The sequence below is a fragment of the Pelodiscus sinensis genome, chromosome 19 (assembly GCF_049634645.1).
Source record: "Pelodiscus sinensis isolate JC-2024 chromosome 19, ASM4963464v1, whole genome shotgun sequence".
Taxonomy (NCBI): domain Eukaryota; kingdom Metazoa; phylum Chordata; order Testudines; family Trionychidae; genus Pelodiscus; species Pelodiscus sinensis.
The window spans coordinates 20,576,497-20,601,422 of record NC_134729.1 but is presented as its reverse complement, the minus strand read 5'-3'; the positions used below and the strand labels follow the sequence as shown (position 1 = coordinate 20,601,422).

At 48.3% G+C, this 24,926-nt stretch overlaps 1 protein-coding gene across 8 annotated transcripts in view; it reads left to right on the top strand.

The window, feature by feature from the left end:
* Window positions 1–21,673, top strand: part of ARHGEF18 (Rho/Rac guanine nucleotide exchange factor 18) — a 95,909-nt gene extending 74,236 nt beyond the window's left edge. For all 8 annotated transcript variants that reach the window (XM_075902935.1, XM_075902936.1, XM_075902933.1 and 5 more), the window contains 11 exons: window positions 1,740–1,918; window positions 3,172–3,263; window positions 4,959–5,147; window positions 6,040–6,177; window positions 7,868–7,992; window positions 8,910–8,966; window positions 9,423–9,470; window positions 10,966–11,433; window positions 13,457–13,784; window positions 16,013–16,135; window positions 16,225–21,673. In XM_075902935.1, coding sequence (XP_075759050.1) covers window positions 1,740–1,918; window positions 3,172–3,263; window positions 4,959–5,147; window positions 6,040–6,177; window positions 7,868–7,992; window positions 8,910–8,966; window positions 9,423–9,470; window positions 10,966–11,433; window positions 13,457–13,784; window positions 16,013–16,135; window positions 16,225–16,370 — 1,893 coding nt within the window. In that variant the 3' untranslated portion in view covers window positions 16,371–21,673. The remainder of the gene's footprint in view (window positions 1–1,739; window positions 1,919–3,171; window positions 3,264–4,958; window positions 5,148–6,039; window positions 6,178–7,867; window positions 7,993–8,909; window positions 8,967–9,422; window positions 9,471–10,965; window positions 11,434–13,456; window positions 13,785–16,012; window positions 16,136–16,224) is intronic.
* Window positions 21,674–24,926: the final 3,253 nt, after the last annotated feature.

The window sequence follows — 24,926 nt, the reverse complement described above, 5'->3', positions numbered from 1 at the left end:
AATTTGAGGCTTGATGAAGGGAAAAACAGGGGAAGTGTTGACCTGTGACCAGGGTAGCCTCCATCCTGCTGGCAACTGATATTTCTTATGTAAACGTCATGAGCAGTAATCCGTGTGTATTTAGACTAGCGCTCCAAATTGCTGCGGTAATGGATTCGCTGTTTTTTCAGGGCATTTCCTAGCTGCTCTGGGGGCAGTTGATTAGTGAAGGACAGCTGTGGATATTTTAAGCTGACCAAAGTCCAGTTGTGACTGGAACAAGACTGACTAATTACAGTTTGCGGGGTGGGAGAAGGGTGTTTTGTTTGAAATTATTATTTACTTTGCTCTGATATTTTTCAGCGTATCAAGACTGGGGGTTGAATTTCTTTGCCAAACCCTAACACTTGACTTCAGTAGGATTCAAGCAAGCCCTTAAAATGTCAAGGCTCATAGCTATATGTCTGGATAGGGTTGTTTTCTTGAATCAGGGTTCTAATGGTATTGTTACCACCCTGGGCTTTTTACATCCTATTCATCCATTCGTCATAGCATATCCACTGTTTGGCTTTTACAGTTCTGGACTAAACTAGAACTATTTCCCAAAACATGCTCATTCAGACTGAATGTTAAACCCAAATGTGATGCCTACAAAACTCAAGCTGGAGCTTTTGGATTGTTGCCATTAGGAATCGTTGAATTTCCTCCCTGCCCCATGTGACTCACAGCTTTTTTGTCCCATGGGACTGTTACTATATTTGCAAATCCACTTCAGAGGCTCAATTCCTGCTACAGAAGAACCTAAATATCATGTGTTAGCATGCCGAGAGCATCCAGTCATTCATCGCCACCCCAAGTTGCTAATTTTTAGTAGCGGGTGCCTTGCCCGGTGGAGTACGGTCTGTCTGTAGTCATGAATTAATCTGTTCTTGGCACCTATATGTTTATGGGATCTGTTTAAAATGAGCTAAATATTAATCTTGCCTAGGTAAATTCAGAGGTGGGAGGAAGTGAACAAATCTGTCCAACTCTTTTACATTGTCCCGATAATCCCTGCTCATGAGCCAGCACACAGCCTGCAAGGGAGTGTGACAGTTGGCAAAACTTAAGATTTCTTGAGGTCAGTTATAGAAGTCCCTGCTGCACCCCCACCCAAGATTTATGCACATGGAAATGGAGCATGCTCAGCAGCCTGCAAAATCACTCCTTTCTCCCTTGTGACAGCTTATCTAAATGATGTACGTTGGCTGAAATACCAAGGGTCGCCATGGACACTGGTTACAAATATAACGCTTTTAGAAACCTTTTATCGCGTAGCGCTGCTGTTAACATGTTACATAAGAAGGGTTCTACCCACTGGACTGCTAGTTTCAGTTTCTTAGACCTGAAGATGACCCTGTAGCTTTGTCCTCTGAGCTAACTTGGCGCCAGCATTGCTTCCTGCTATTCTCTCCTTTCGTTTTTATTTTTCAGTCTGTTTTTATTACTGCTAAACAAAGCAAAGTCCAAAGTGGTGCATGCTGCTTTCCCTCATGGGGGACTTGGAAGAGCTAAAATTCATGAGTCACGTGTTTTTAGAATGTAGGTTCTTCAGACTCATCTGTGAAGTGCCCTGCCCAATATGAAAGATCTCTAGCAACAAAAGTGCACCCGTGCAGATTTTCTTAATTGGTCACAAGCAGACCAGAAACACTAATTCTAAAAGTGTTGTATGATCTACAGCAAACCTTAACACATCAACTTCCATTTTTGTTCCGCAGGACTCCAAGCCACCAGTTATTTCATTGCAAAAGCTAATTGTAAGAGAGGTAGCCAATGAGGAGAAAGCAATGTTCTTAATTAGTGCCTCATTAAAAGGACCAGAGATGTATGAAATTCATACCAGCTCCAAAGAGGAGAGAAATTCTTGGATGGCGCACATTCGCAGAGCTGTGGAAAGGTAAATTATGATTGAAAGTCAGAGGGTTTCATTTTCTGATCGTGGATTTGATCTCTCAGCACAGCTAATAGTTCTGCCCGTGGGTGAAGATAAACGTCACATCCTTGCTAAGGAAAATACTAGTTGTGTGTGCACCTTCTCTCAAGAGACTGGCTAGATTGGACTATCTGTCATGAGATGGCTTCTCTTTCCCGGGTCTATGGCCCGTCCCGCACACTCTACTCCCAGCTGTTGCCTGGTCCCAATTCTAGGGCCTGATGGGCAGCTCAACCTGAACTGGTCATTCAGAAAGGCTCGCTGGCCCTTTAAGGCCGGGTCCACCGACCCACTGGCCAGAATCAAGGAACCAAGTCCATAGCTGGCCCTTTAAGGCAGGTCCCTCGGCCGGTGGCAGCAAGACACAGGAAGCGGCTACCCCCTTGGTAGGTGCACCCAGGCCCACCCTACTGCACCGGGTCCCAGCCCTGGGCCCCATGAGTGGTAAGAGAACTCACCACTCCCTTGGTGGGGAATCCATCCAAAACGTGCTGAGCACTCCAGGGCAGGAGAGGCAGCTCCTGTCCCCACTTCCTACCTGATCCTGCGAGATAACGCCCCACGTGCTCTCTCTGGGTCCACTCCTTCCCTGGGGGCTGCTTCTCCCTCATAGGCTGCAGGGGAAACGCCCCAGCTGGTGCTCAGGTCACTGCTGTCCGCCCTCTGATCAGCTGGCTGATGCTGGTCAGGAGCTCCCCCACGGAGGTCCGTCCTTCATCCCTAGCAGTCAGCCCAGATTGAGTCTCCCTCCAGGCTTTTATACCTGGGCTGCAGTCTGAGCATGTGCAGCAGAGTCGTGGGGGCAGGGCTTCTGCAGCCAGGTGTGCCTTATTAGGCTCAGCTTTCCCAGTGTGGGGCTGATACACCCCGTCTCACCATCTCTTTGTGTCTTTGTTTTTGCTGTTGTGTTTCATGTTCTTTGTAAGAGAGGAGAAGATTGCTTTGCACATGCTTGCCTGAAGGAGGTAGATCACAGCAGTTGTGAGATGATGAGGGGTTTTGTCAGTAACTTCACCTGGTTAGAAGATTCAGCTTGCCTAGGAAGTGTGTTTGCTCTCTACCGGAAAGAGCAGCAGTGCTCTGTATTCAGGACACAAATAGGCTGCAGGCGAAAGCACCTCCCAAGCAAGGTCTGCAGAATTTAGGCCAAAATGCTCGATAGATTATCTGTTGCATGGATCAAAATCAATCTTCTCCCTCCTTGCATTGTTGTATAGCTGCCCTGATGAAGAGGAAGGAACGTTCAGTGAACCTGAAGAAGAAAGGAGACTGGCGGAAGCCCGAGTTGCTAAATTAAAAGAATTTCAAGGTAATGGGTTACACAGACATCCAGCGAACAGTATTGCTAGCTCTGTAACCCTCTTATTCTTGGTGGTCACATATTGACTAAGGCTGAGATCCTATCTCGTGATAATTTCAGGCAAACTACTTCTGTGGGATTATAGGTAAATTGGGCTTTGACTGCAGTTAAATAACGCATCTAAAAATCCCATCCCACTTTTTGTTGAGATGTGAGAAAAAGGACAAGGGGGATGGAACAACTTCCATATGAAGAGAACTTAAAAAGATTAGGAATGTTCATCTTAACTATGAGGGACAGGGGCGTTGATGGAGGTTTGTACAACTAGCAATGGTGTGGATAATGTGAATGGAGAAGTGCAAGTTATTTCCTTCCCGTTACACAAGAACCCAATGCATTTCATTAGAACATAAGAATGGCCATATTGGGTCAGACCACAGGTCCATCTAGCCCAGTTTCCTGTTTGCTAACAGTGGCCCAGAGGGAGTGGACCAAAGACAATGATCAAGCAATTTGTCTCCTGTCATCCTTCTCCAGCCTTTGACACAGGCCAGGGCACCATTCCTTACCCCCTGGCTAATAGCCTTTTATGGACCTAACCTCCATGAATTTATCTAGCTATTTTTTAAACTCTGTTATAGTCCTAGCCTTCACAGCCTCCTCTGGCAAGGAGTTCCACAGGTTGACTGTGCTCTGTGTGAAGAAGAACTTCCTTTTATTAATTTTAAACCTGCTACCCATTGATTTCATTTGGTGTCCTCTAGTTCTTATATTATGGGAACAAGTAAATAACTTTTCTTTATTCACCCTCTCCATACCACTCATGATTTTATAGACCTCTATCATATCCTCCCTCAGTCTCCTCTTTTCTAAACTGAAAAGTTCCAGTCTCTTTATCCTCTCCTCTCTTTAGACCCGTTCCAAACCCCTAATCATTTTAGCTGCCCTTTTCTGAACCTTTTCTAATGCCTAAATATCTTCTTTGAGGTGAGGAGGCCACATCTGTACGCAGTATTCAAGATGTGGGCGTACTATAGTTTTATATAGGGGCAGTAAGATGTTCTTCGTCTTATTTTCTATCCCTTTTTTAATAATTCCTAGCATCCTATTTTTTGACTGCCGCTGCAGTTTTCAGCCAACTATCCACGATAACTCCAAGATCTCTTTCCTGATTAGTTGTAGCTAAATTAGTCCCCATCATATTGTACATATAGGCAGCATCTTTAACATAAGGAAGTACTTCTTCACACAAAACCCCCGTGGAACGTGTTTCTTGGGGATGTTGTGGAGACCAAAAATACAACAGGGTTTATAAAAGAACGTGATTAGTTCATGGAGGATCGGTCCATTTCAGCTGTCAGCCAAGATGGTCAGGGATGCAAACCCATGCTTTGAGAGTCCCTAAACTGCTGGGATTAGGCATTGGGATAAATTCCCCTGTAATTTCCCTGTTCTGTTCATTTCCTCTGTAGCACCTGGTCACTGGTCAGAGGTAGAACACTGAACTAGATGGACCATTGGTATGATGCAGTGTAGCTGTTTTTATCTGCTTCCTTTTCCGCAATTTGGCTCTTTGTGGCCGTTTACGATAGTAAGAGCTTCAAACAAACAGAAGAAATACAAAATAAATCAGTCGTCCTGCTCCTGATCGTGATTTTACATACAGCATAGTGGAGGTTAAATTAGTTTTTTTCCCCCCTCTAGACCGTCTGAGCATGAAAGATGATTTGATTTTGCAAAGTCTAAATGAGAAGCAACAGATTTATCTAGAAATGTCTGAAATGAATGGGGTTGAAGAGCTTTCCCAAGGATCCCAATCCAAACTCCTCCTCAGGGGGGAGACCTCAGAGAATCTGCAAGGAGAGGTGCTCCTGAAATCTGCGGTGACAGAAAGTAAGTGCAAAACAGGAACACGTGTTTGTGTGTGAGAGTAGATAAATATAGCAGCAGATAATATAGGTCTTACCTCTGAAGAGAGAGACGCTATGGAGTTTAATAATATGTAAGAAATTAGTTCTTGTGTAATGCTATTCAGACTTAAGAACCCTCCTGTAAAATGGGTGATGTGGACATTCCCTAAAAGTTAGAACATTTAAAAAAAATAGATTAAATTATGAAGACTAACAGGAGTCTGTTGAGATGGGTGCCCTGACAGCTTGCCACCATTGCAGTGAGATACCTTGCCGGAGTCCCAAATTAAGGGAGCGCTGGGTTAAGGGGGGGCTGGGCAGTCTCTGTGAGCCAGGAGGGTGTGCAGGCAGATAACAAACATCACCCGAATTGGTGGCTGCTCAGTGAAGAGTCATTGCTTTAGTCATCTGAAAGCCCAGGTGGGCCTAATAAGCTGAGTCCCCTTTTAAAGATGAGGGTCATCTTCACTGGTAGCTTTCAGTTTCAGAGTATGAGATAAGAACATAAGAATGGCCAGACAGTCAGACCTACGGGCCATCCAGCCCAATATCCTGCCTGCCAACAGTGGCCAATACCAGATGCCCCAGAGGGAGGGAACACAACAGGTAATCCTCACATGATCCCTCCCTGGTCACCCACCAGAGAAACAGAGGCTAGGGACACTATTCCTACCCATCTTGGCTAATAGCCATTGATGGACCTAACCTCCATGAATTCATCTAACTCAAAGGAAAATACATCTGTGCTGTGAAGAGGCTCTGTCTGGCCTCTGAATACTTGGCAGAGTTTTGAATGATTGCCTAACGAACATACCAGCATGGTGCAAATGCCTTATTATATGGACTTGACAATGACCTGTGCTTTTCTTGCCTAGTTGAGAAACTCCAGAACCTCATCTTCATGCAGTTAGCCAATGTGACTTATCGTTCTGAAGACAGCTGTGGGTCGGGACTGCCCAGGAGAGCTGAGACCTTTGGGGGATATGACAGCACCACTGCAATGCCAAACAGAAGTAAGAAATCAGGGCTTTGGGGATCCAGTGCAGATCTGCAGAGCCAGCATGTCAGTAGGAGGAGCTGGTGTTCTGATTTGGTAAAAGCCCAGGATGTTTTCCAGCACAGTCATTCTTGTTCTAGCCATTCTTGTTCACATCCCAGACAGCTCCCCCATTCATGCTTACAGAGGTGGTAGAAGGGGGACCTACCTAGCTACCCCAGAAGCATTAGAGTGGCTTTCAGTTATAATCCCAGTCTACTGGTTTTCAAATACCTTAGGGAAGAAAAACTGCCATCCTCTTCATTACCATGTTAGTGGACACTGGAAGTGAACAGTCAACAAAACAAGGTTGTAATGCAGGCTTAAGATTCATCTTGGTTAGTGAAGAGAACTCTGAAAAGTGATTAATACATAATTCGCAGCAGTCAGATGCTGTGTCTGCTGCCACTTGTGCTAGACAGGTGTTCAGGGCTCTCACTTTAGTAGTGGTGCCTCCTCCTGAAGCTCCCATTGTACAAGCCAAACAATATCTTGAATTGCTGCAAAACACAAACTGTTTGAATACAAACGAATGCCTCTTTATGAGCTCTGTGACTCTTCAAGAGCCCTGTCTTTATCTGCATCTACATGGCAGGGCTGGTAAATTTGTGCCTGGGAGGATAACGGAAACTGTTCCCTTGGTAGAAGTGCTGTGCTGGTAACATGGTATCATGAATGAAAATACCAAACACCACTGTTTCCTGATGGTCCCATTGTATTAGCTTACTGGGAAAATGCCATGCCGTGCCCTCTTCCCCACTATCTTTTATTTACAGCAGCTGTTTCAATGGCTTGTTCAAGGTAGCAGAAATAGCACTCAGTAGATCCTTTCCTTATGAGCAGCAGTTTTCTGTTCCTCTCCCCACAGTAATTGCTTCAGGTAAGATGTACATAGCAATGGACATAAGAGGGGATGGTTGTGTTGCTGGTTGTGTATTAATCTATACAGAGGCTATTTTAATTCACTCACTATTTCCCTTGGTTTGGTGTCTTCGGGTCTCACACATTTCTCAGATGGATCTAACACTCCCTGTTTACTCCTTTCATACATATTTGTAAATCAACTAAATGCAGATCTCTACAGCCTTCGGGTATGTCTACACTACCCCGCTAGTTCGAACTAGGGTGGTAATGTAGGCATACCGCACTTGCAAATGAAGCCCGGGATTTGAATTTCCCGGGCTTCATTTGCATAAGCCGGCCGGCGCCATTTTTAAATGCCGACTTGTTCGAACCCCGTGCCGTGCGGCTACACGCGGCACGGACTAGGTAGTTCGAACTAGCAAGCCATTCCGAACTATCTGTACGCCTCGTTCCACGTGGCGTACAGATAGTTCGGAATGGCTTGCTAGTTCGAAGTATCTAGTCCGTGCCGCGTGTAGCCGTGCGGCACGGGGTTCGAACAAGCCGGCATTTAAAAATGGCGCCGGCCGGCTTATGCAAATGAAGCCCGGGATTTGAATTTCCCGGGCTTCATTTGCAAGTGCGGTATGCCTACATTACCACCCTAGTTCGAACTAGCGGGGTAGTGTAGACATACCCTTCCAGACTTGTTCTGTTTGCCCATTACATTGTTTCATTTTTTTTACACCTTTTTCCTAACAGAAAGAACCCTGTGTTGCATATGTCTTCTCTCTGTGTGTTGACGGGGTTACTTGCTCTTTCAGGTGGTAGTTTTAAGAAGAAGGCCTATGGGAGCGACCAGAGGCTGAGGGACTGGAGAGGCCCTGCAGGAAGTTCAGATGTGCTACTCCAAGACCTTCCTCTTGATCCAGAAGAAGGATCTCGCACAGTACGTTTGTCTTCACTCGTCATTTGTAAATGCGTATCCTGGTAGTGCTGGATAGTCATGGTGGAGACAGCGGATAAGTCGCTGATATTGTCCTCTCCTTAGCCAGAATCCTACCTCATGTTAAATAATGTGGCTCTTTTAAGACTGTTGTTCTTTAGGCCTGAACTAGTGGTTTGTAATCTTACACTTGAAGTGCACAAATCTATGTGTATGTAATTTGGCAGGTTGTTATTTATAGCACTTGTCCATTCTGCACTGTAGGTAATGTTTACATGTAGTTTTGTGCATCTATTTCAAGCTGGAATTGGACTAAAATATGCTCCGTGTCCCTCCTCAGTGTGAGAACCCTTGGGGAAGCTGCCTTTGATTTAAGGCCATCAAGATACTGACACATCAGATGTGTCCTAATGGCCCCCATTCTCTTTACTGTCTTTTTTTCTTCTTCAAATTAATGTTCTTAACTCAAAACCAATTTGGAGGGTTTCATAGAATAGAACCGAATGTGACTCGCTGCTTTAATTTAGAGTCTTATCACCCGTAGCCACCCAGTTCAAAATCGATGTTTAAAAAAGCAAAACAATTCTCTCTTGATATTTGAGACATAAATTGTTGTTGGACTGTTTTACTGTGTTGTTTACTTTGCACTTGTATGGAAAGGTTAAGGTCGACTCGGTCTGCAAACCCTTGCAGCGTTTTCAAATGAGTCTGACGCTGCACAACTGAAATAGAGCTCATCCAAGCGTCTCTGTTTAAACGATCGTTGTGAAAATTCCCTCTAAATGAGTCTCCTCCCGTTACAAAGCCAAGAAAAGGATGACAAAGTAGCCTGTGTGCATAGACATTGAGAAGAGCTTTGTGTGTGCTGACTTTTATCCACAGTATGCTCTATGACATCAGGTGCCTGTGTCTTTTTCCAGAGCGATGTAATGAGACTGGATCATAACAGCAGTTTCCAGCCCCTCCTGGAATCTGAGGTACTAGAATATGCTGAGCTTGGGCTTTAAGACAGTGTAAGGGGGAAGTGATTTTGGCTTCATAGTATACAAAGAAAATGTAGCATTTTAATGTTCCTGGAGACAGAAATTTGTCAACAGCCTGGAGCTTGCAGATATTTACTTGGCTATAATAAATGCAGAGAGTAAAATACCATTTGAACGCAAAGATGGGTTGTGGGGATAGTGAGCCAACTTCTCATTCAGCTTTGGAGAGATGGCTGCAGCAGCTGCGTATGATCAGCTCCGTGCTGGTGTGTTGGAGGAAACCGGCATCAAGTCACTAAGCTGAGGAAAATCTAACAGGAGGGTTGCTGCCCGGCATCCTGATGTGGTGTTAGTGGGTACTGTACTGTAGCTAGGAAACAGATTCATGCTGCCAAAACAAAAGTTGCCGCCATATCCTCCCCAGAGTCTAATGCCTTCCTCTTTCCTCAGCTTGTCCAACGGATACAGAGACTGGCACATTTGCTCCTCAGCCTTCAGGTAAAATGCTGCTATCCAGGGTATTCATTTGAAGCTGAACTAATCAGTCTACTGAAATGTATGTTGTAAGCATTGTTTATAACACCACAGGAAATGTCAGAGTTCTTGTATAGGCTGGGGAGGTTGCAGGAGCTGTCTGAGACTTGGATGTAGCACAACCAAAGCTGACCCCCGTATTTCAGAGGAAATCTAGCCCTTTGGGCCTTGGGGCATTTCTCCACTAAGAAACTATTTCAGAATAACTCAAATGGATTTAGTAACTCCCAAAATAACAAAATCGAAGTAGTGTGCCCACACTATGGGGAAGCCTCGAAATCTAGTCCGAGGCAGGCTCTGTTAATGTGGATGCGCTACCTCTGTTAATGTGGATGTGAAGTAATTAGTTGGAATTACTCTGGGGGGTAGTTGTTTCAAAATAGCAGCACTGGAGCATCCACACTAACAATATTTAGTGTTATTCCCTGAGAAAAGTAGAAGTACAAATTTCAGTATAAGTGGCCTGTTATTTTGAAATAATGGGCTTGGTGGTGTGGATGCTTCACTTATTAATTTGACGTAAGGGAGCAATTTTGAAATCTCTAGGGATGGAGATTCTACCACTCCCTAGATAATCCATTCCAGTGCTTCACCACCCTCCTAGCGAAATAGTTTTTCTTAATGTCCAACCTAGACCTCTCCCACCACAACTTGAGACCATTGCTCCTTGTTCTGCCATCCCTCACTACTGAGAACAGCCTCTCTCCATCCTCTTTGGAACTTCCCTTCAGGAAGTTGAAGGCTGCGATCAAATCCCCCCTCACTCTTCTCTTCTGCAGATTAAACAAATCCAAATCCCTCAGTCTCTCTTCATAGGTCATGTGCTCCAGCCCCCTCATTATTTTAGTTACCCTCTTCTAGACCCTCTCCAAAGCATCCACATCCTTTCTGTAGTGGGGGGGGGGGTCGCAGACTGGATGCAATACTCCAGATGTGGCCTCACCAGAACCGAATAAAGAGGAATAACAACTTCCCTAGATCTACTGACAATGCTCCTCCTAATGCAACCTAATATACTATTAGCCTTCTTGGCTACAAGGGCACACTGTTGACTCATATCCAGCTTCTCATCCACTGTAATCCCCAGGTCCTTTTCTGCAGAACTGCTACTTAGCCAGTCGGTCCCCAGCCTGTAACAATGCCTGGGATTCTTCCGTCCCAAGTGCAGGACTCTACACTTGTCCTGGTTGAACCTTATCAGATTTCTTTTGGCTCACCCTCTAATCAGCTAGGTCACTCTGGATCCTATCCCTGCCCTCCAGCGTATCTACCTCTCCCCCTAGCTTAATGTCATCTGCAAACTTGCTGAGAGTGCAATTCATCCCCTCATCCAGGTCATTAATAGGTCTGTGTCTCTTGAGATTTATACCGTGGTAGACAGTGCAGTCTCTGGCCTCACTTCTGTATTTTGCAAGCCCGTGCGTCTTGTGACTGAGTCGTGCTGTTTTTTTTCCCCCAGGCAGTGATATCACAGCAGGACAGCTGCATAGAAATCCAGCGAGCCACCATCATCGATCGGGAAAAGCAGTACCGGCTGCAGTCCACACGCGGGAACTTGCTACTGGAGCAGGAGAAACAGCGCAACTTTGAGAAGCAGCGAGAAGAACTGGCCAATGTGCAGAAGCTTCAGAACCAGCTGAAGGTGGATCAGCAGCGCTGGGAACGGGAGAGGGACCGACAGCAGAGGGAGCTGGAAAGCAAAGAGGCCCGCTTACAGGAGCGAGAAGAGGAAACTCGGCAGCTGAAGGGCCGCTTGACCCAGGACCGGGAGGAGCTGGAGAGACAACGGGAGGCCTATCAGCACGACCTAGAGAGGCTACGGGAAGCGCAGAGAGCAGTCGAGAAAGACAGAGAACGTGTGGAGCAACTAAAGAAGCTGAAAAAGCAGAATACGGGGTCGGGCACGTTCTCCCCAGACATGGGGCAGGTAAGGACTGAGCTGCCTTGCAGTTGGATGCTTCATTTCGTAACTGCCAGCTGCACATCTCTCGCTCTGTAATTTAGAGTGTGTTTGTCCGTGTGTCTGTCTGCGAGTTCGTTTGTTCAAGAACTCCTCCTAAACTAGGGACATCAACTTTGGTAGGCAGCTTCCTCTTCTGTTCACTTATAGCAAGGTGAAGGTTTGGTTGTGCCAGGAGAACTGGAGACCTGGAAAAAAGGACTGTTTTCCATAATATGCAAAGGGAGAGGCTGCTGTTGGGAGCGATTCAATATGAGAGTGGTCACTGGGGGCAGTGAGCCCTCAGGGGAGAGCAGACCTGCAGCTGCACCAGCAAGGAAGTGACCAGCAGGGATGGGGCTCTGCCATCTTACCTGCCAGCTCCTCCCTCTTGCCCAAATCCTCCCTCCTCCCCCGGCCCTTAGCTGCAGTGTTGGGGGAGAGAAAAAAGGCCCCTGGTCGTGAGGGGAGGGTCGGGGTGGGGGGAGAGGAAAGGGGCCCTTGGAGGCTGGGAGGAGAGGAAGGGGACCCATGGCAGAGGGGGAAATGAAAGTGGCTCCTGGCAGCTGTGGGGTCGGGGGAAGAGAAAAGGGCTGTGCCAGATGGGACCTCCTGCCCTGAACCTGCCTTTTAACCCTCCCAACCCACACTCCTGCACTCCCCCCTCCCCCTCATCCCCAAGGCCCTGGCCTGAGTCCTGCACCTCCCCCACTGCCAGCCTCTTGCCCAAAGGACCTGGGCAATGCCAGGTAAGTCTCCTCGTAGATTTTGTAATGGAAGTTGCTGCACCTTAACCATGGAACTTTCCCTGGGGACAGGTTATCCCATAGCTGCCTGTTGTAGGGTTTGGCGTTGCACTTTCTTCTGAAGGAGCAGGTTCCAGCCACTCGTGGAGACAGGGCAGTGGGGTAGATGGTCCAGTTCTGATTGTCTGGCCATTCCTGTGAAACTTGCCCAAGGGATCTGTAGTAGAAGCTGAGGAAATTGCATTTGGTCTCGGACTGCACTAGGATGTGTTTAAATGAAGGTGCTGTCCTTTGGAGAGGATCACATTAGAGGTGTTCAGTGCAACTGTAACTTTCCTGATTTCTGTGTATTTACGTTTTAAAAACATGGGCCCCTTCCAAAATGTAACCTCCTGCCTCTGACGACAACCCCACCTTGAACGGCGCCCAGCTTCACTGATTCAGCCTCTCTCAAGGGGGAGAGGAGTCAGCCCCAGTGGGCAGCGTTGGAACGATGGGGCTGTAAAATAGGTGACCAAGCTCACTTGCCTTGTAAATGTACAGCAGGCTCGGGCAGCCGGGGCAGCGTTGCAGGTGGTAGAACATAAAACCGGCCACACTGGGTCAGACCTTGGGGCCATCTAGCCCAGTATCCTACTTCCGACAGCGGCCAATGCCTGGTGCCCCCAGGGGAATGAACAGAACAAGTATTCATTCAGTAATCCATCTTCTCTCTCTCATTTCCAGCTTCTGGTAAACAGAGGCTTAGGACACCATCCCTGCCCATCCAGGCTAATAGCCATCCAGGCTAATAGCCATGATGGACCTATCCTCCAGTAATTTGTCTAGCTCTTTTTTTTAACCCTGTTATAATCTCGGCCTTCAAAACATCCTCTGGCAAGGAGTTCCACAAGTTGACTGTGTTGCATGAAGAAATACAGCCCCGCTTGCTGGCCACAGCCTAATCTATCTAGAACATGGTGCATTCACTTGTCCTCTTTGGTTTTTCCTACTGCCTGCCCTGTTTGCATTTTGTCGTCGGCTGACGCCGGCCCATTTGAAGCCCTCTGTCATGGATGATATTAAGCAGGGTCGGAAGCTGCCAAGAGCTTGTGTTCAGTTTACCAAGACTTAGCGGGCTGAGTTATTCTCGCCCCTTCTTTTGTTCAGTAGCACACGTGAGGCCCTGGTATTGGCTTCAAGAAGGCGTTTATATATTTCCCTGCTCAGTTTTTGGTGCATGTGCAGTACGAGCTTCGTGTAATGTATTTTTTTTTCTCGTGTAGGGTCAAATGCTGAACCACTCCATCGCTTCCAATGGAGAAGGGATAGAAGGGTCTGCATCCCACTTGAAGCCCTCTGGGAGGGCTAGTGTCTTGGGAGTGGATTACGAGGATTGGCCGGAGCTGGTGCGTAGGGACAGCGCCACGCTGGAGAACCGCCCGGTTCTTGCGATGAAGAACGAGGTGCCAATCCACCTGCTGAGTGCCACCAACCAGATCCAGAAACCGGCTGCCGTTCAGCAGCAAATCCCCACCAAACTCGCCACCTTCTCGAAAGGCAGCAAAGAAAAGGGGGGGAGGAGCAAAGCATCTCATCGGACGGACAGCTCAGGTGAGGGCCCGAGGCAGGTTTCGGAGCTCTGCTGACCTCACAGATGCAGAACCCCATTTGCAGCCAATCTGTGGCCACTTCCAGCCAGCCAAACAGGCCCCTCACGGGAATTCACAAGCCACAGAAGGCACCAGGGCGCTTCTTGGGGTGGAAATGTAGCTGAAAATTGAATGTCCTTAACGTGGTTCTCATCAGGGCTGATTTAATCCTGTGTCTCCCTGACCCTGTCCTCATCTGCTGCAACACTGGATGTAGAAGGGGGGAGAGGGATCACAAATAAGCATCCAGTTCTGTTCTGGGCATACATACATCACCCCAAATCCTGGCTTGTTTGGTGAATGGTGAGCAGCGTGTCTCATCCCTGTGGTGGTGTACGCCGCATTCACTCCTAGCCATTGGTTATCCCAATGTGGCTGAATTGCTTTCCCTCCACCCCCTGCACTGCCAACATTTCTCACCCTGCGAACATGCATGTCCAGGCCAGAACAAGGGTGGTGAATGTACCGCAGAGCTAAAATGGGCTAATTCTGTCAGAAATAGAAAGGACTTACCAGTGCAATCGCAATAACATGGTGTAACTTCTGCTTTTAAGAGCCGGGGACTAAAACAGTGGCCTTTGACAATGACAGGCAATGAAAAAACCACACCCACTTGGAAGCGCCTTATTCCCAGCTGCCTGGAATAGCCTTTGGGTTTTGAGTTATATAAATATCATTTTTGTTCCGTGCCAGATAGTCCCAGCAAGTGTATCCATCCAACATGTCCGTGGTTATGTAGCGTGGATGGTGTCGGTCTTCTTCGGGTGCATTGTGGAGGCATCTTGGGGTTGCCCTGCCCTGACTTTCCTTGGTGGTGGCTGACTAGCTGCTTCTGGGGGGTGTGGTTGTACTCAAGCCCACAACCCCAGGCTCCAGAGGCTGATGCCTTATCCATTAGGCCACTGGAGGACTGAAGCCATGTTCTGCTTTTGAACTGGTGTTTAATATTTTCATAAAATGAATTGGCTTGTGTCCAGCACGTAACTGATCTTTTTATCCCCCTCCCACTGATGGTGGTGGCCACAGAGACAACAAAACCGTATAAACTACGAAAAGTCCTGTGGGCTGCTTATAGACGAACAGATGTATTGGAACATAAGCTTTCGTGGGCAAAGACCCACTTTGTCAGATGCGTGAAGAGAACCGTAGTGGTTCAACTCCCCAATTTGATTATTTTTACCTTGCTTTTCCATGGAGCTCTGCAGAGTGGAAATATAACTGGGTAGTTTTTTGACGAGCAGGGTGTGAAACCCAACCCTGACGGGTTCCATTCTCATCAGCACTAATGGGCTGTGCGCTTGGGGGTGGAACTAAGAATAAAGTGTAACTTTTCTGCACCCGTGGCATGCTGCACCCGTGGCATGCTGCACCCGTGGCATGCTGCACCCGTGGCATGCTGCACCCGTGGCATTCTGCACCCGTGGCATGGAGTTCAGCCCTTGGTGTCTAATTTGGTTTGTAGGATGATGGGTCAGGGATGGGTGTCGGGACATGGAGGCCTTTGGGGCTGGAATGATTCTGTTTCCATTGGTTACTTTTGCTTATGGGATAAAAGCCTTGGCAAACTTGCCTGGCAGATCTGCTTTGCTTTGTCTCTGCTGCAGCTGCATTGCACGTACGGCGCACGGGTAGATTCCTGGTGCCCTTTCTAGCGTGGGGAGTGGCAGGAGCCATTTTGGGTGTCTCTGCCAGAGTTGTTTTATGATGGTCTAGTACCATCAAGAAAGTGGATTGAAATCTTCAGTTGTCAGTGGGAGGTCTCTGGGAAGTTGGGATGTCTCCGCATAGCGAAATCGAAGCTGGTGGGGGGCAGGAGGGTGAATGCGCCTGATCTGAGTGAGGGATGTAAAATCCCTTTTAACTGGCTAAACGTATTGTTCAACTGCTTACCTGATTAAAGGTAGGGGTTGAGCAGGTGGCTCCTTCAGCCCAGCTGGAGTAGTCCCCCACACCGCAGGCAGGGGCTGCTGCAGCCCAACCAAAGCAGCCCTTGTCCACAGCATGTGGGCAGCCCCCCACAGATTAATTGGTTAAACCTTCACATCCCTAGTTGGAGCAGTTGAAGAGGTAATTGGGGGTATTCATACCAGCCCCTTTAGGGATGTGAGGGTTGGGTAGATGCCCAGGCTTGAAGTATCAGAATGCTACCAGGATGAGGTACTGATGTGTACAGCGACTTGTTCTTTTCAGCATCTGTGGACCTGAAACAGCTGCTGACACCTAAGCTGGTTGGGAAAGATGAAGGTGCACCGAGGAACAGGCGGTCGGCGAGCCCAGTCCTCCTGAACAGCCAGGGCACTGCGTTCCAGCCAGGTAAGGCTCTCCAGGGTGCACTGCGCCACCTTTCACTGCCAAGATGTCCTTGTGTACCACAGTGAGTCTCCTCTCCCTTCTTCTTACAGAGACTTACGGCCCAGCTGACAGCCAGCCCGAAGCAGGGATTCCATTCCGGTCCCACAGTCTGCACATCCCTACCTTTGTGGCCTCTCCACCAGCCCTGATCAATGCTCAGGACGATACCAGCAAAGAAGAAGTCATTTTTTTCTGAGTGTTTCTTGTTCAAGAAGGTCCTTGTGCCAGACTGTTTCAAAGAACTGAAGTGCGGCACTGGGGGTGTCCTTCCGGAGCAGGATTTCACTGTCGCTTGGTTGGCTTCTCTAGTGACTGCTCAAAATGAAGTCCCCATAGTAACACACTTCCTTTTAATTTTTCCGAGCATGGGAAAGTATTGACTTTTCTATGACATCGGTGTATACATTCAGAGCCTGTTAAAATGTTGCCATCCACTGTAATTTGCTCACTCTGGTGAATCTTCAGTAGCTCTTGGTAGATCTTTTATCTTGTAAAGCAAGTTGATGTTGGACCACCCAGATTTTTTTTTTGTCAAAGTTTTATTAATAGGCCCTCAAATGGCTGAGAGGTTCAATTCTGTCTTTACAGAGCAAGTGATCGGTGTCACAGATTCTTAATATTGTTTTAATAGCTAGCCAGACAGCAAGCCAGGCTTCTCATAGCCAGCATGAGCAAGGAGAGCAACACACTCGCATAAAAGGAATGGCATCTTGTATCTGTGAGTGAGTTCCCTGGAACATGTGCTCACTGCAGGTGTACAATCTAAGAGGGACTGTAAACCTCTTCCATTGAAAAAGTCCCCATAGCCAAAAATTCCCTCTCGTTGTGGCAGCACGGGGTTGGATGTGGATCAACGCTCTAGTGTGGCTGTGAAGAATTGGGCTAGGACAGTGTGTTCCATCAGTTGTGCTAGGTCTGATGTCCATCTTCAGGAAAGGCATCTTAAGGACACATCACCTGGAGAACAGTCTCCATGTGGGTGAGCGTATAAATTCCCAAAGCAGAAAACAGGTTGGTTCAAAATGAATTTTGAGACTGGGGTTTTGTTGCTGCTGAAGATCCTGACCATGAAGAGCTGGTCCAGCAGGCGGTGGGTTACTATCCTGTCTAACCCCTTGTTCTCTGGGTCTTTGTCTGTCAGCTCAGTGCACATCACCAAGGACTGGAAAGTCACACAGCTTGCTGTCGCTGCGGGGAGTGCTCTGCAGCTCAGCCAGGAATGAAGGGAATAAGGAATATTTAGAATAATTTACCATTCACTAAACCCCCTTGCATCTGCTGGTACGTCTCTCGTTGGATTTGTTAGGTTGTAGCAACTCTTGGAGCGCTGACAAAGTGAACACCGTTCTGTTCAAATGGGAGTACGTCCCAGCAATGCAATTTGGGGAATCGTTCAAGGGATCACAGGACTCTGGTGCGTGTCTCCGTTCTCGAATATGCACTACATCTCATTAACATGTAACCCAGTACATGGAACTGTCTTGTCAAATATACTGTCTACAGCGATATGCACCAAAGGGATTGTTCAGTGGGGACACTGCCATCGCAAGGGAAATGGATTTTCTCTACTATAACACGTTTGGAGAAATGTTTCCCAAAAGGCAGCTGCAGGAGATTTGACGCACAACATCATGACTAAAACCATTTCAGCACAAGTCGGTGCAATTTCCCAACCAGAAGCATTCAGAAAATGCTGCTTTATTCCTGCCTTTGAGGAAGGCTGGCTGTTGAAAACAGTTCTCTCTGAGTGGGCAGTGCACATGTGACATGCCAACAAAATACTGGCTGGCTGTAACTTCAGTGCAGCCGAAGCGTTTTCAGCTGTTCAAGGAGAGAAGCCCTGGAGGCATTTAAATTGTCAGAAGCGTTTGTTGTAGAGTACAGTCTGGGCTTGGAAATGGCCAAATGCTGTAAGCTGGGCTGTTGTACCCGGCGAGCGAAGCTGTAATTGGGCAGTGCAAATACACTGGAAATCTGTAATCAGGGAGGAAGAAAAGAGAAATTTGGAAGCTCAGTGGCCCTGTGCAGGTGCTATCGCTTGTGATGCTGTCTTGGATGTCGTTGGCTTAATTCTCCGCTCGGCTGAAAATCAGGATCAAGGCCATTCAAGTGATTGGAATTACACTGGTGTAAGTGAGAAGAGAATCTGCCCCCAGTCACTCTGGTTTATCAGCAGAGAAGCTCTAGAAGCTCATACTGGTTTTTTTTTTTAGCCAAGTTGCTCGGAGGCCTTGCACAGCTTGTGCAGTTTCTTATGGAGCTGGGGTGCGAAGAGCTGTACGGTCACATCAAGAGACAGCCTGATGCAGGCATCATGATCCTGCCTTCTTGTGACCCAGCGTGTCCCGTTATTACTGGTCAGGACAAGGGACCAGGAAGAGTTTGTGGACTCTGGAGATCTGCACGCGGGCCCACAGAGCCTCCCATTCAGGGTGGATGGTTGCATTTGCTCTGCTGATGCTGCGATTCCAATCCTGTGTAATAGAGACACGCGCATTTCCTTATGTAAACGCACCTTAACACACCAGGAGTGCGGGGCTGCTGGATTCTTTCCACTCCAGGCGGAAACTCTGGCCGTTTCCTTGGAACCCTGGGGTTTCGCGAGCGTCAGCATAGATCTATATGGGGTGCCAGTCCTTTATTCTAACCTAATGGCAGATGGTGCATGGGCTCGCGAGTCTTCTTTATCTGCTGCTGTCCTCACCCTTCCGTGCAATAAATGCTCCCAGATGTAGAAGAGAGATCCCTGAAAATTACTAGGTCTGTAATGAAATCTCATCAGAAATACAACCCGCCTTTCTCCCTAGTGTTTTCCCAGGAAGCGATTGTAGTTCCAAGTGAGCACATGTGGTGCCTCTTCGGCACCATTCTTCAAAGACGAGCCTTCCGTCCACAACTAAGGAGCTAGTCTAAGAGTCAGCCTCTGTCCTCAGTGCACACGTCTCACTGCTGCTAGCATGTGTGGAGGTTGCATGAATCTGGTGCGGTGAAGGGAGCCCTTTGGCTCTTGGTCTCTTGAGTACACTCAGGTTTGTCTAGGTTTTATTTTAAGTGCCAAGCTAGGTATTGCTGGGATTTTTCTGTAGGGAAGCAGCCTGAAGAAGCATGACAGTGAATTAGTGAAGGATGTGCTATCTTAATGTTAGTGTGCAAAATCTGTACCTGTACCATGCTCTAAAGCAGGGGTGGGCAAAAGGGCCTCCGTGGGCCGGATCCGGCCCGCCAAGCTGGCTGATCCAGCTCGCGGAGGCCCTGCTGCGCCCCTGCCCCCAGGCCAGTTAGGGGTGCCCTGATTGGCCTGGGGGCGGGAGGAGCACACAAAGTTTCCTCCGCCCTACCTCCACCCTACCCCCGCCCTGCAAGAAGCATGCAACACTTAGAAGTGCTGTGTGCTCCTGGCGGGGCAGGAGGAGGCTTCACGTGCTCCCCCAGGCCCTGATTGGTCTCGGGGTGGGGGAGCATGGGAAGTCTCTTCTGACTGCCAGCGGCATGGGTGTTTAGTGGGCAAAGGGGCTCTCCCACCCCCAAAGCAATCATGGTCTGTGGGTGGAGAACCCTGAAGCATCCTGGCCCCGCCCCTTCCGTTTGCAGCCCCGCCCCTTCCGGTGCTACCTGGAGCCACTTCACAAATTTTTGAAGTGGCCCCCGGCAAAAGATTATTGCCCACACCTGCTCTAAACCAAAATATGACATACCCCTGCCCAAAGTGCAAAATCATTGGTGTGGAGCTGAGGACAAAAGGCGATTTTAAAAGAATCACCTGTTCAGTTTTGCAAAGTCAGAGGCCTGGAAATGTCATTAAATTCCTCCCATTTCACAAGACAGAATCTATCATTAAAAAGTAATTCATTTGGGGGATTTTGCCCAGCACTAGTTTTTAAACAGTTTTTTTTCCCCCCCTGAAGCGGCTTAGATTCCAAAGATGCTGTTCAGGTCTGGGATAAGTGACAGATTTAGGGGGTGGGGGGAAGCTGACTACCAAATGTTTGCTTTTGAATTCTGTTGCTACAGATCAGAGAACTGAACCTTTATGGTTCCCTTCCTGCCTGAATTCACCTTTGGTCCTCTGCTGCCCTGAGGTCTGATGGGAGTTGCAGCATGACCTTTGAACTACTCACTTTTGTGTCACAGCCTTACTATTATGGATCGTATGTGTATTTAACATCGTGGCATTGAAATCTTGAGGTTGCTTGTAGTCTTTGATCTTCAGTTTTAAAACCATGTCTGAAGGCTGCTTCCTTTTTTCTGTCCTTTCAAACTTCTGCCACTTCAGGCCTTAAGATTCGAATGTCTTCATCAGGGTTGCGCTCACTTTGACGCTGTATCGCAAGTGCTTTGATAGTCTCTGACTTTCCTAGCTGTGAGCTTTAGATGCAGCCCGGCCCACAAATTGACTTTGGAAACCAGTTTCCCTGCCTGGGAAGAAAAGTTGCTGATTCCTAGAGATGCCTGTTTGCTGCGCACCAGTGACTGTTGTGTCCGTACAAGTAGGAGTAAAAATAGTGACAATTCTGGCTTTCTAAATTGTTCTCCTTCCAGATGTAGGATACAGTTTGAGTGCATTTGTGGCACTCGTTAAAGCAAATGGCAGAATACCTAAAATCAGAATCACAGGAGCATAGTAGGCTGGAATAGGATTTAAAAATAGTGGGGGAAAAAAAACCCTTATACCTGATCCTACATAGTCTAGTTATCTGAGACTCTGCTAATGCTAGTGATATACCAGATCATTGTGTAGATTCCTCTCCACAAGGGAATGCATTTTGTTGTATTCCCCATTCTCAGCCTCCCTTGGCGAAGATCTTACCTCTGCCATGGCTATAAACCCTGCTTGTGAGAAACCAGAACAGCCTTTTCCCCTCCTCAAGGCCAGTCCAGTACCTTTGAAATCGTTAGCTGCCCTTTATCCTTTGCGTGTGCATGTTTTGTGTCGAATTCCATTTGTGCCATGTTTCCAATCAGTGTTTTATATTTTTGTACTGAAAAGAATTGGAGCACTTTAGGAAGGTTTATTTTAAATTTGTCTTCTGTTTGTATCATGCTGATGAAAGTAAACCCTGTTGTATCTTCTTGCTCAGTGAGTTGTGAACTGTCTTGATACTGTTTGATTTAAAGGTCTGATTTAAAGGCCTCCTCTGCACTGCAATGATTCATGAATAATCATGATTTATGATTACATGGGATTTAAATTGACTATTTGGTTGGGGAGATGGTCTCGGTTGTTTCCGTTTTGGTAGGATGTAAACATTGTAAATAGTTCCTCTACTGTCAATAATTTGGTAATTCAACTTCTTTGTAGTCCTTAATTTTATTTGTAAAGTCTGTGGTTAAATGTTAATATTCTCTTGAATGGTGCACTTCTTGGTTAATTGTGAACGTGATCTTAGCCCACCAAACAATTTATTTTTACAATGATCGCAATGGTTCCCCAGTGAAGGGTTTCAGAGCAGCAATACACCTGAAACCAACATCCAGCAATAAAAATACCCTCAAAAGCTAGCTGCTTTAAGGGACTTTATTTCAGTTTAAGATGTAATTGCTACCCCAAAACAGAGGTGATTTCTCACGTGCACCTGGTTTTCTACCCTACAGACAAGAATCCTAGTGTGTTTGAGGGATTCCATATCTGCTGCCTAGAGGAAAGGGGGATGCGTATGGTGAGTCAGAGCAGGTGCAAAGCTCCTGAAAGTAGAGATCTCCAAAGAGCTAAGACTCCCACAGGGGCGATCTGGTCCCTGAATGGCAGAAATGCAGCAGAGTGGTGGAAATGGAAGGGTAGAACATTAGATTACATTGGCAGACAGCACCTGGGGGCCCGTCTGGTTTGAGGTGTTGCTGGTGCTGTCCCAGTCAGTTTCCACGTGCAGTGCACTACACTCTCCGTACCAGCCTGGTGGCTGCTGCTTGGTTTTGCCAGCGTGGGACGCATTGACTAGTTTGCAGCCCCTGCTACGGGTCTGACAGTGCGGCACTCAGCAGAACGCTCCTAACACTGCTCAGTATTGACGGACTCCAAACGAAGGACCAGTCAGCCCGCCTTGGCATACAGCAGTGGTTCTCAAAGTGTGGTCTGACCATCTTGCAGGTGGGCCACGGGCTCGTGGCTCCCTCCTCCCCTCTCCCACAGTGGAGAGCCTGTAATGGCACTCCAGCCTCATGTCCCCCATCCTCCCATAGGTTTGGAGCGCCACCTTCCCACTGCAGAGGGAGGAGAGACAAGCCTCACGGGATCTAGATCGGGGGAAAGGAAGTGGCTCTGCGCACTGCCACTCTCCCTTCCCCCCCGGCTGGGGGAACTGTCCCCTGGAGGCTTTCCCTGCTGCTCCCATTGTCCAGAATCATGACCAATCGGAGCAGGAGGGGGCGGTGCCTGGAGCAGCAGGGCCACAGAGCCAAGTAAGCGCGCTCAGACCTCTCCCGCACCTCCTCCCCCCAACACCCTGCATCCCCCACCCTCCCTTCCACCTCCCACACTTAGCCTGCACCCTCCTTTCCTTTCAGGCTCCCCACCCTCGCCCTCAGCTCACTTCTGCACCCATTTTGTCATCATGGGTGCTTGGCTGGTGGTCCCCAGAAAGGGTTGAGAACTGCTGGCCTTAGATAATGCAAGGGATTAAGGCTCAGGGGATTAGACCAGATAAACTCAGGGAAGGCTTCAGGGATTTAATGGGACTCCCGTATGGAGTCTGTGCTGAGGAAGGCCAGATGTGCACACGTCTGTGAACATTGCAGACTCTGAATGGTGGTCTGCCTCAAATTGGTAGCGAGGGATCCGGGCTCTCTTCCCCATTGGGAGTCGCTCTTCGCCGGTGAAATGATCTTAGTGTTGCAAGCTGCAGATCTGCAAAGGAGGCTCCCATCATATTTCCCCCGCATCCGTCAATGCTGGCAAATGGATTTGTGAAACCAACTGATGCTTCGCAGGTTGGAGATCTGAAGGGGAAGGGGGCTAAATAGGTCCCTGGATCTGCGGTGAGGACAAATCAGTCTCACTTGTGGAGCATAACCTGTGGAACTCCTTGCCGGAGGATGCAGTGAAGGCTAGAACTTTGGCAGGGTACAAGGAAAAGCTAGATGGATTCATGGAGGCTAAAGCCATCAATGCCTATTAGCCAGGACGGGTCGGAATGGTGTTCCTAGCCTCTGTTTCTCTGGAAGTGGGTGACGGGGAGGGATCACAGGAGAATTACCCCCGGGGCATCTGGTATTGGCTACTGTCAGCAGACAGGACGCTGGGCTAAATGGACCTTTGGTCTGACCCAGTATGGCCGTTCTTGTGTTCACTTGTGCTCATTCTGGTCCCCTGGAGAGCTCTCCCTGTGGTTAGCTGCAGTGGCTTCTCACTGCTCTAGTCATCTCCTGTTTGGGGGTGTAGCAAGTGCGAGAGTCACTTCCTGTCTCACCTCTTGTTCAGCAGCAGAGAAGGGAGCTTTGCTCGTCCAGGTGGGTGACAGCTGATGGGGCTGTTCCAGGTTTGGAATTAAAAGGCAGTGCTACTGGGAGGAGCAGAGTCCTGCCCAACTAGTCCTTGGGTTGGGAGGCGGTTAATAACCAAGTCAGGAAGCCCCAAACTGCAGTACACACGGTGGGCAGAGGAAAATTCCGGCTGAGTAGGACTTTGAGCCTAGAGCAGTGTTTTCCAGTTGGTGCGCCGGGGAACCCCAGGGTTCCGCGAGGATGCAGCATTGCCCCGCCCCCTCTTAAAGAGACAGAGTATTTTTTTGCTTGACCAATTCTGGCGGGGCTCTTTTTTTTTTTTTTTTTGCTTGCCAAATTTTACTCCGGGAACCCTAAGGGTTCCTTGAAATTATTTTAAGCTGAAAAGGGTTCCGTGGCCAAATAAAATCAGGAAACACTGGCCTAGAGAGCTGCCACTCGGCTGAAGTCCCTGTTGCCAGAGCAGGTTATGGGTAGATTGGGCACAGAGTAGGGATGCTACTGGGATACAGGAAGTGGGGGAATGACCTCCATGAACTGCAGCTGCTCCATTATGGTCCCAGGCTGTGTGGGGGACCCACCCCCCTGCCCCCGGTAAAGAAATGTGTAGAGGAGCAGGGCTGTTGTGGATGAGAAGAGCACAGGGAAAGTGGTTTGGAAACAGGCGGCTGCAGTGCTCAGGAAGCCCAAAGACCAGAACAGGAGGGGCTTGGAGGCCGTGACTGGCAAACAGTTGGGTGTTTGCAGCCAGGGAGGAGGAGGCCGGTTGAATGTTGGCCATAAATTCATGCTGCTGGTAGTTAAATCAAAATTCCTTCAGCACAACAGCTGCTGTGCAGAGGGGCCAGTCTGGCTGCAGGGAGGGGAATATATCTGCCAGTGACACACCCTAAAGTGTGAGGCAGAGTCAGGTGTGTGGCAGATAACTGTTTCTCAAAGGGCAGGCCGTGGCTGGGAACGGAGACCCCCTGGAGCCTGTTCTTGGCTCTAGCTGCTGTCTTGTGGTGAGGCTCTGGGCAAATCGTTGCTGCTCTGTAAAATGGGAACAAAGATACATCTGCCCTGGCCTCTGCTGACAAGTGTCTGTTTGCAAAGCCGCTGGACAGCTGTTCTGTGCAAAGCTTTCTCTGAGAGTCCACCTCCCTCCAGAGCTTGATGTTGTAACCAGTTGTGCGTGAGCAAGCAGTAAACGTACGTGCCTCTGGTGCCAGCCAGGGCAGCAGCTCCTCTCCACCATCGCTCACGTCAAATCCGACACGTCTCAAACGCCCGCCCGACGCTTCGCTAAGGACGGCTCACTCGGGCCAGAGGGAAC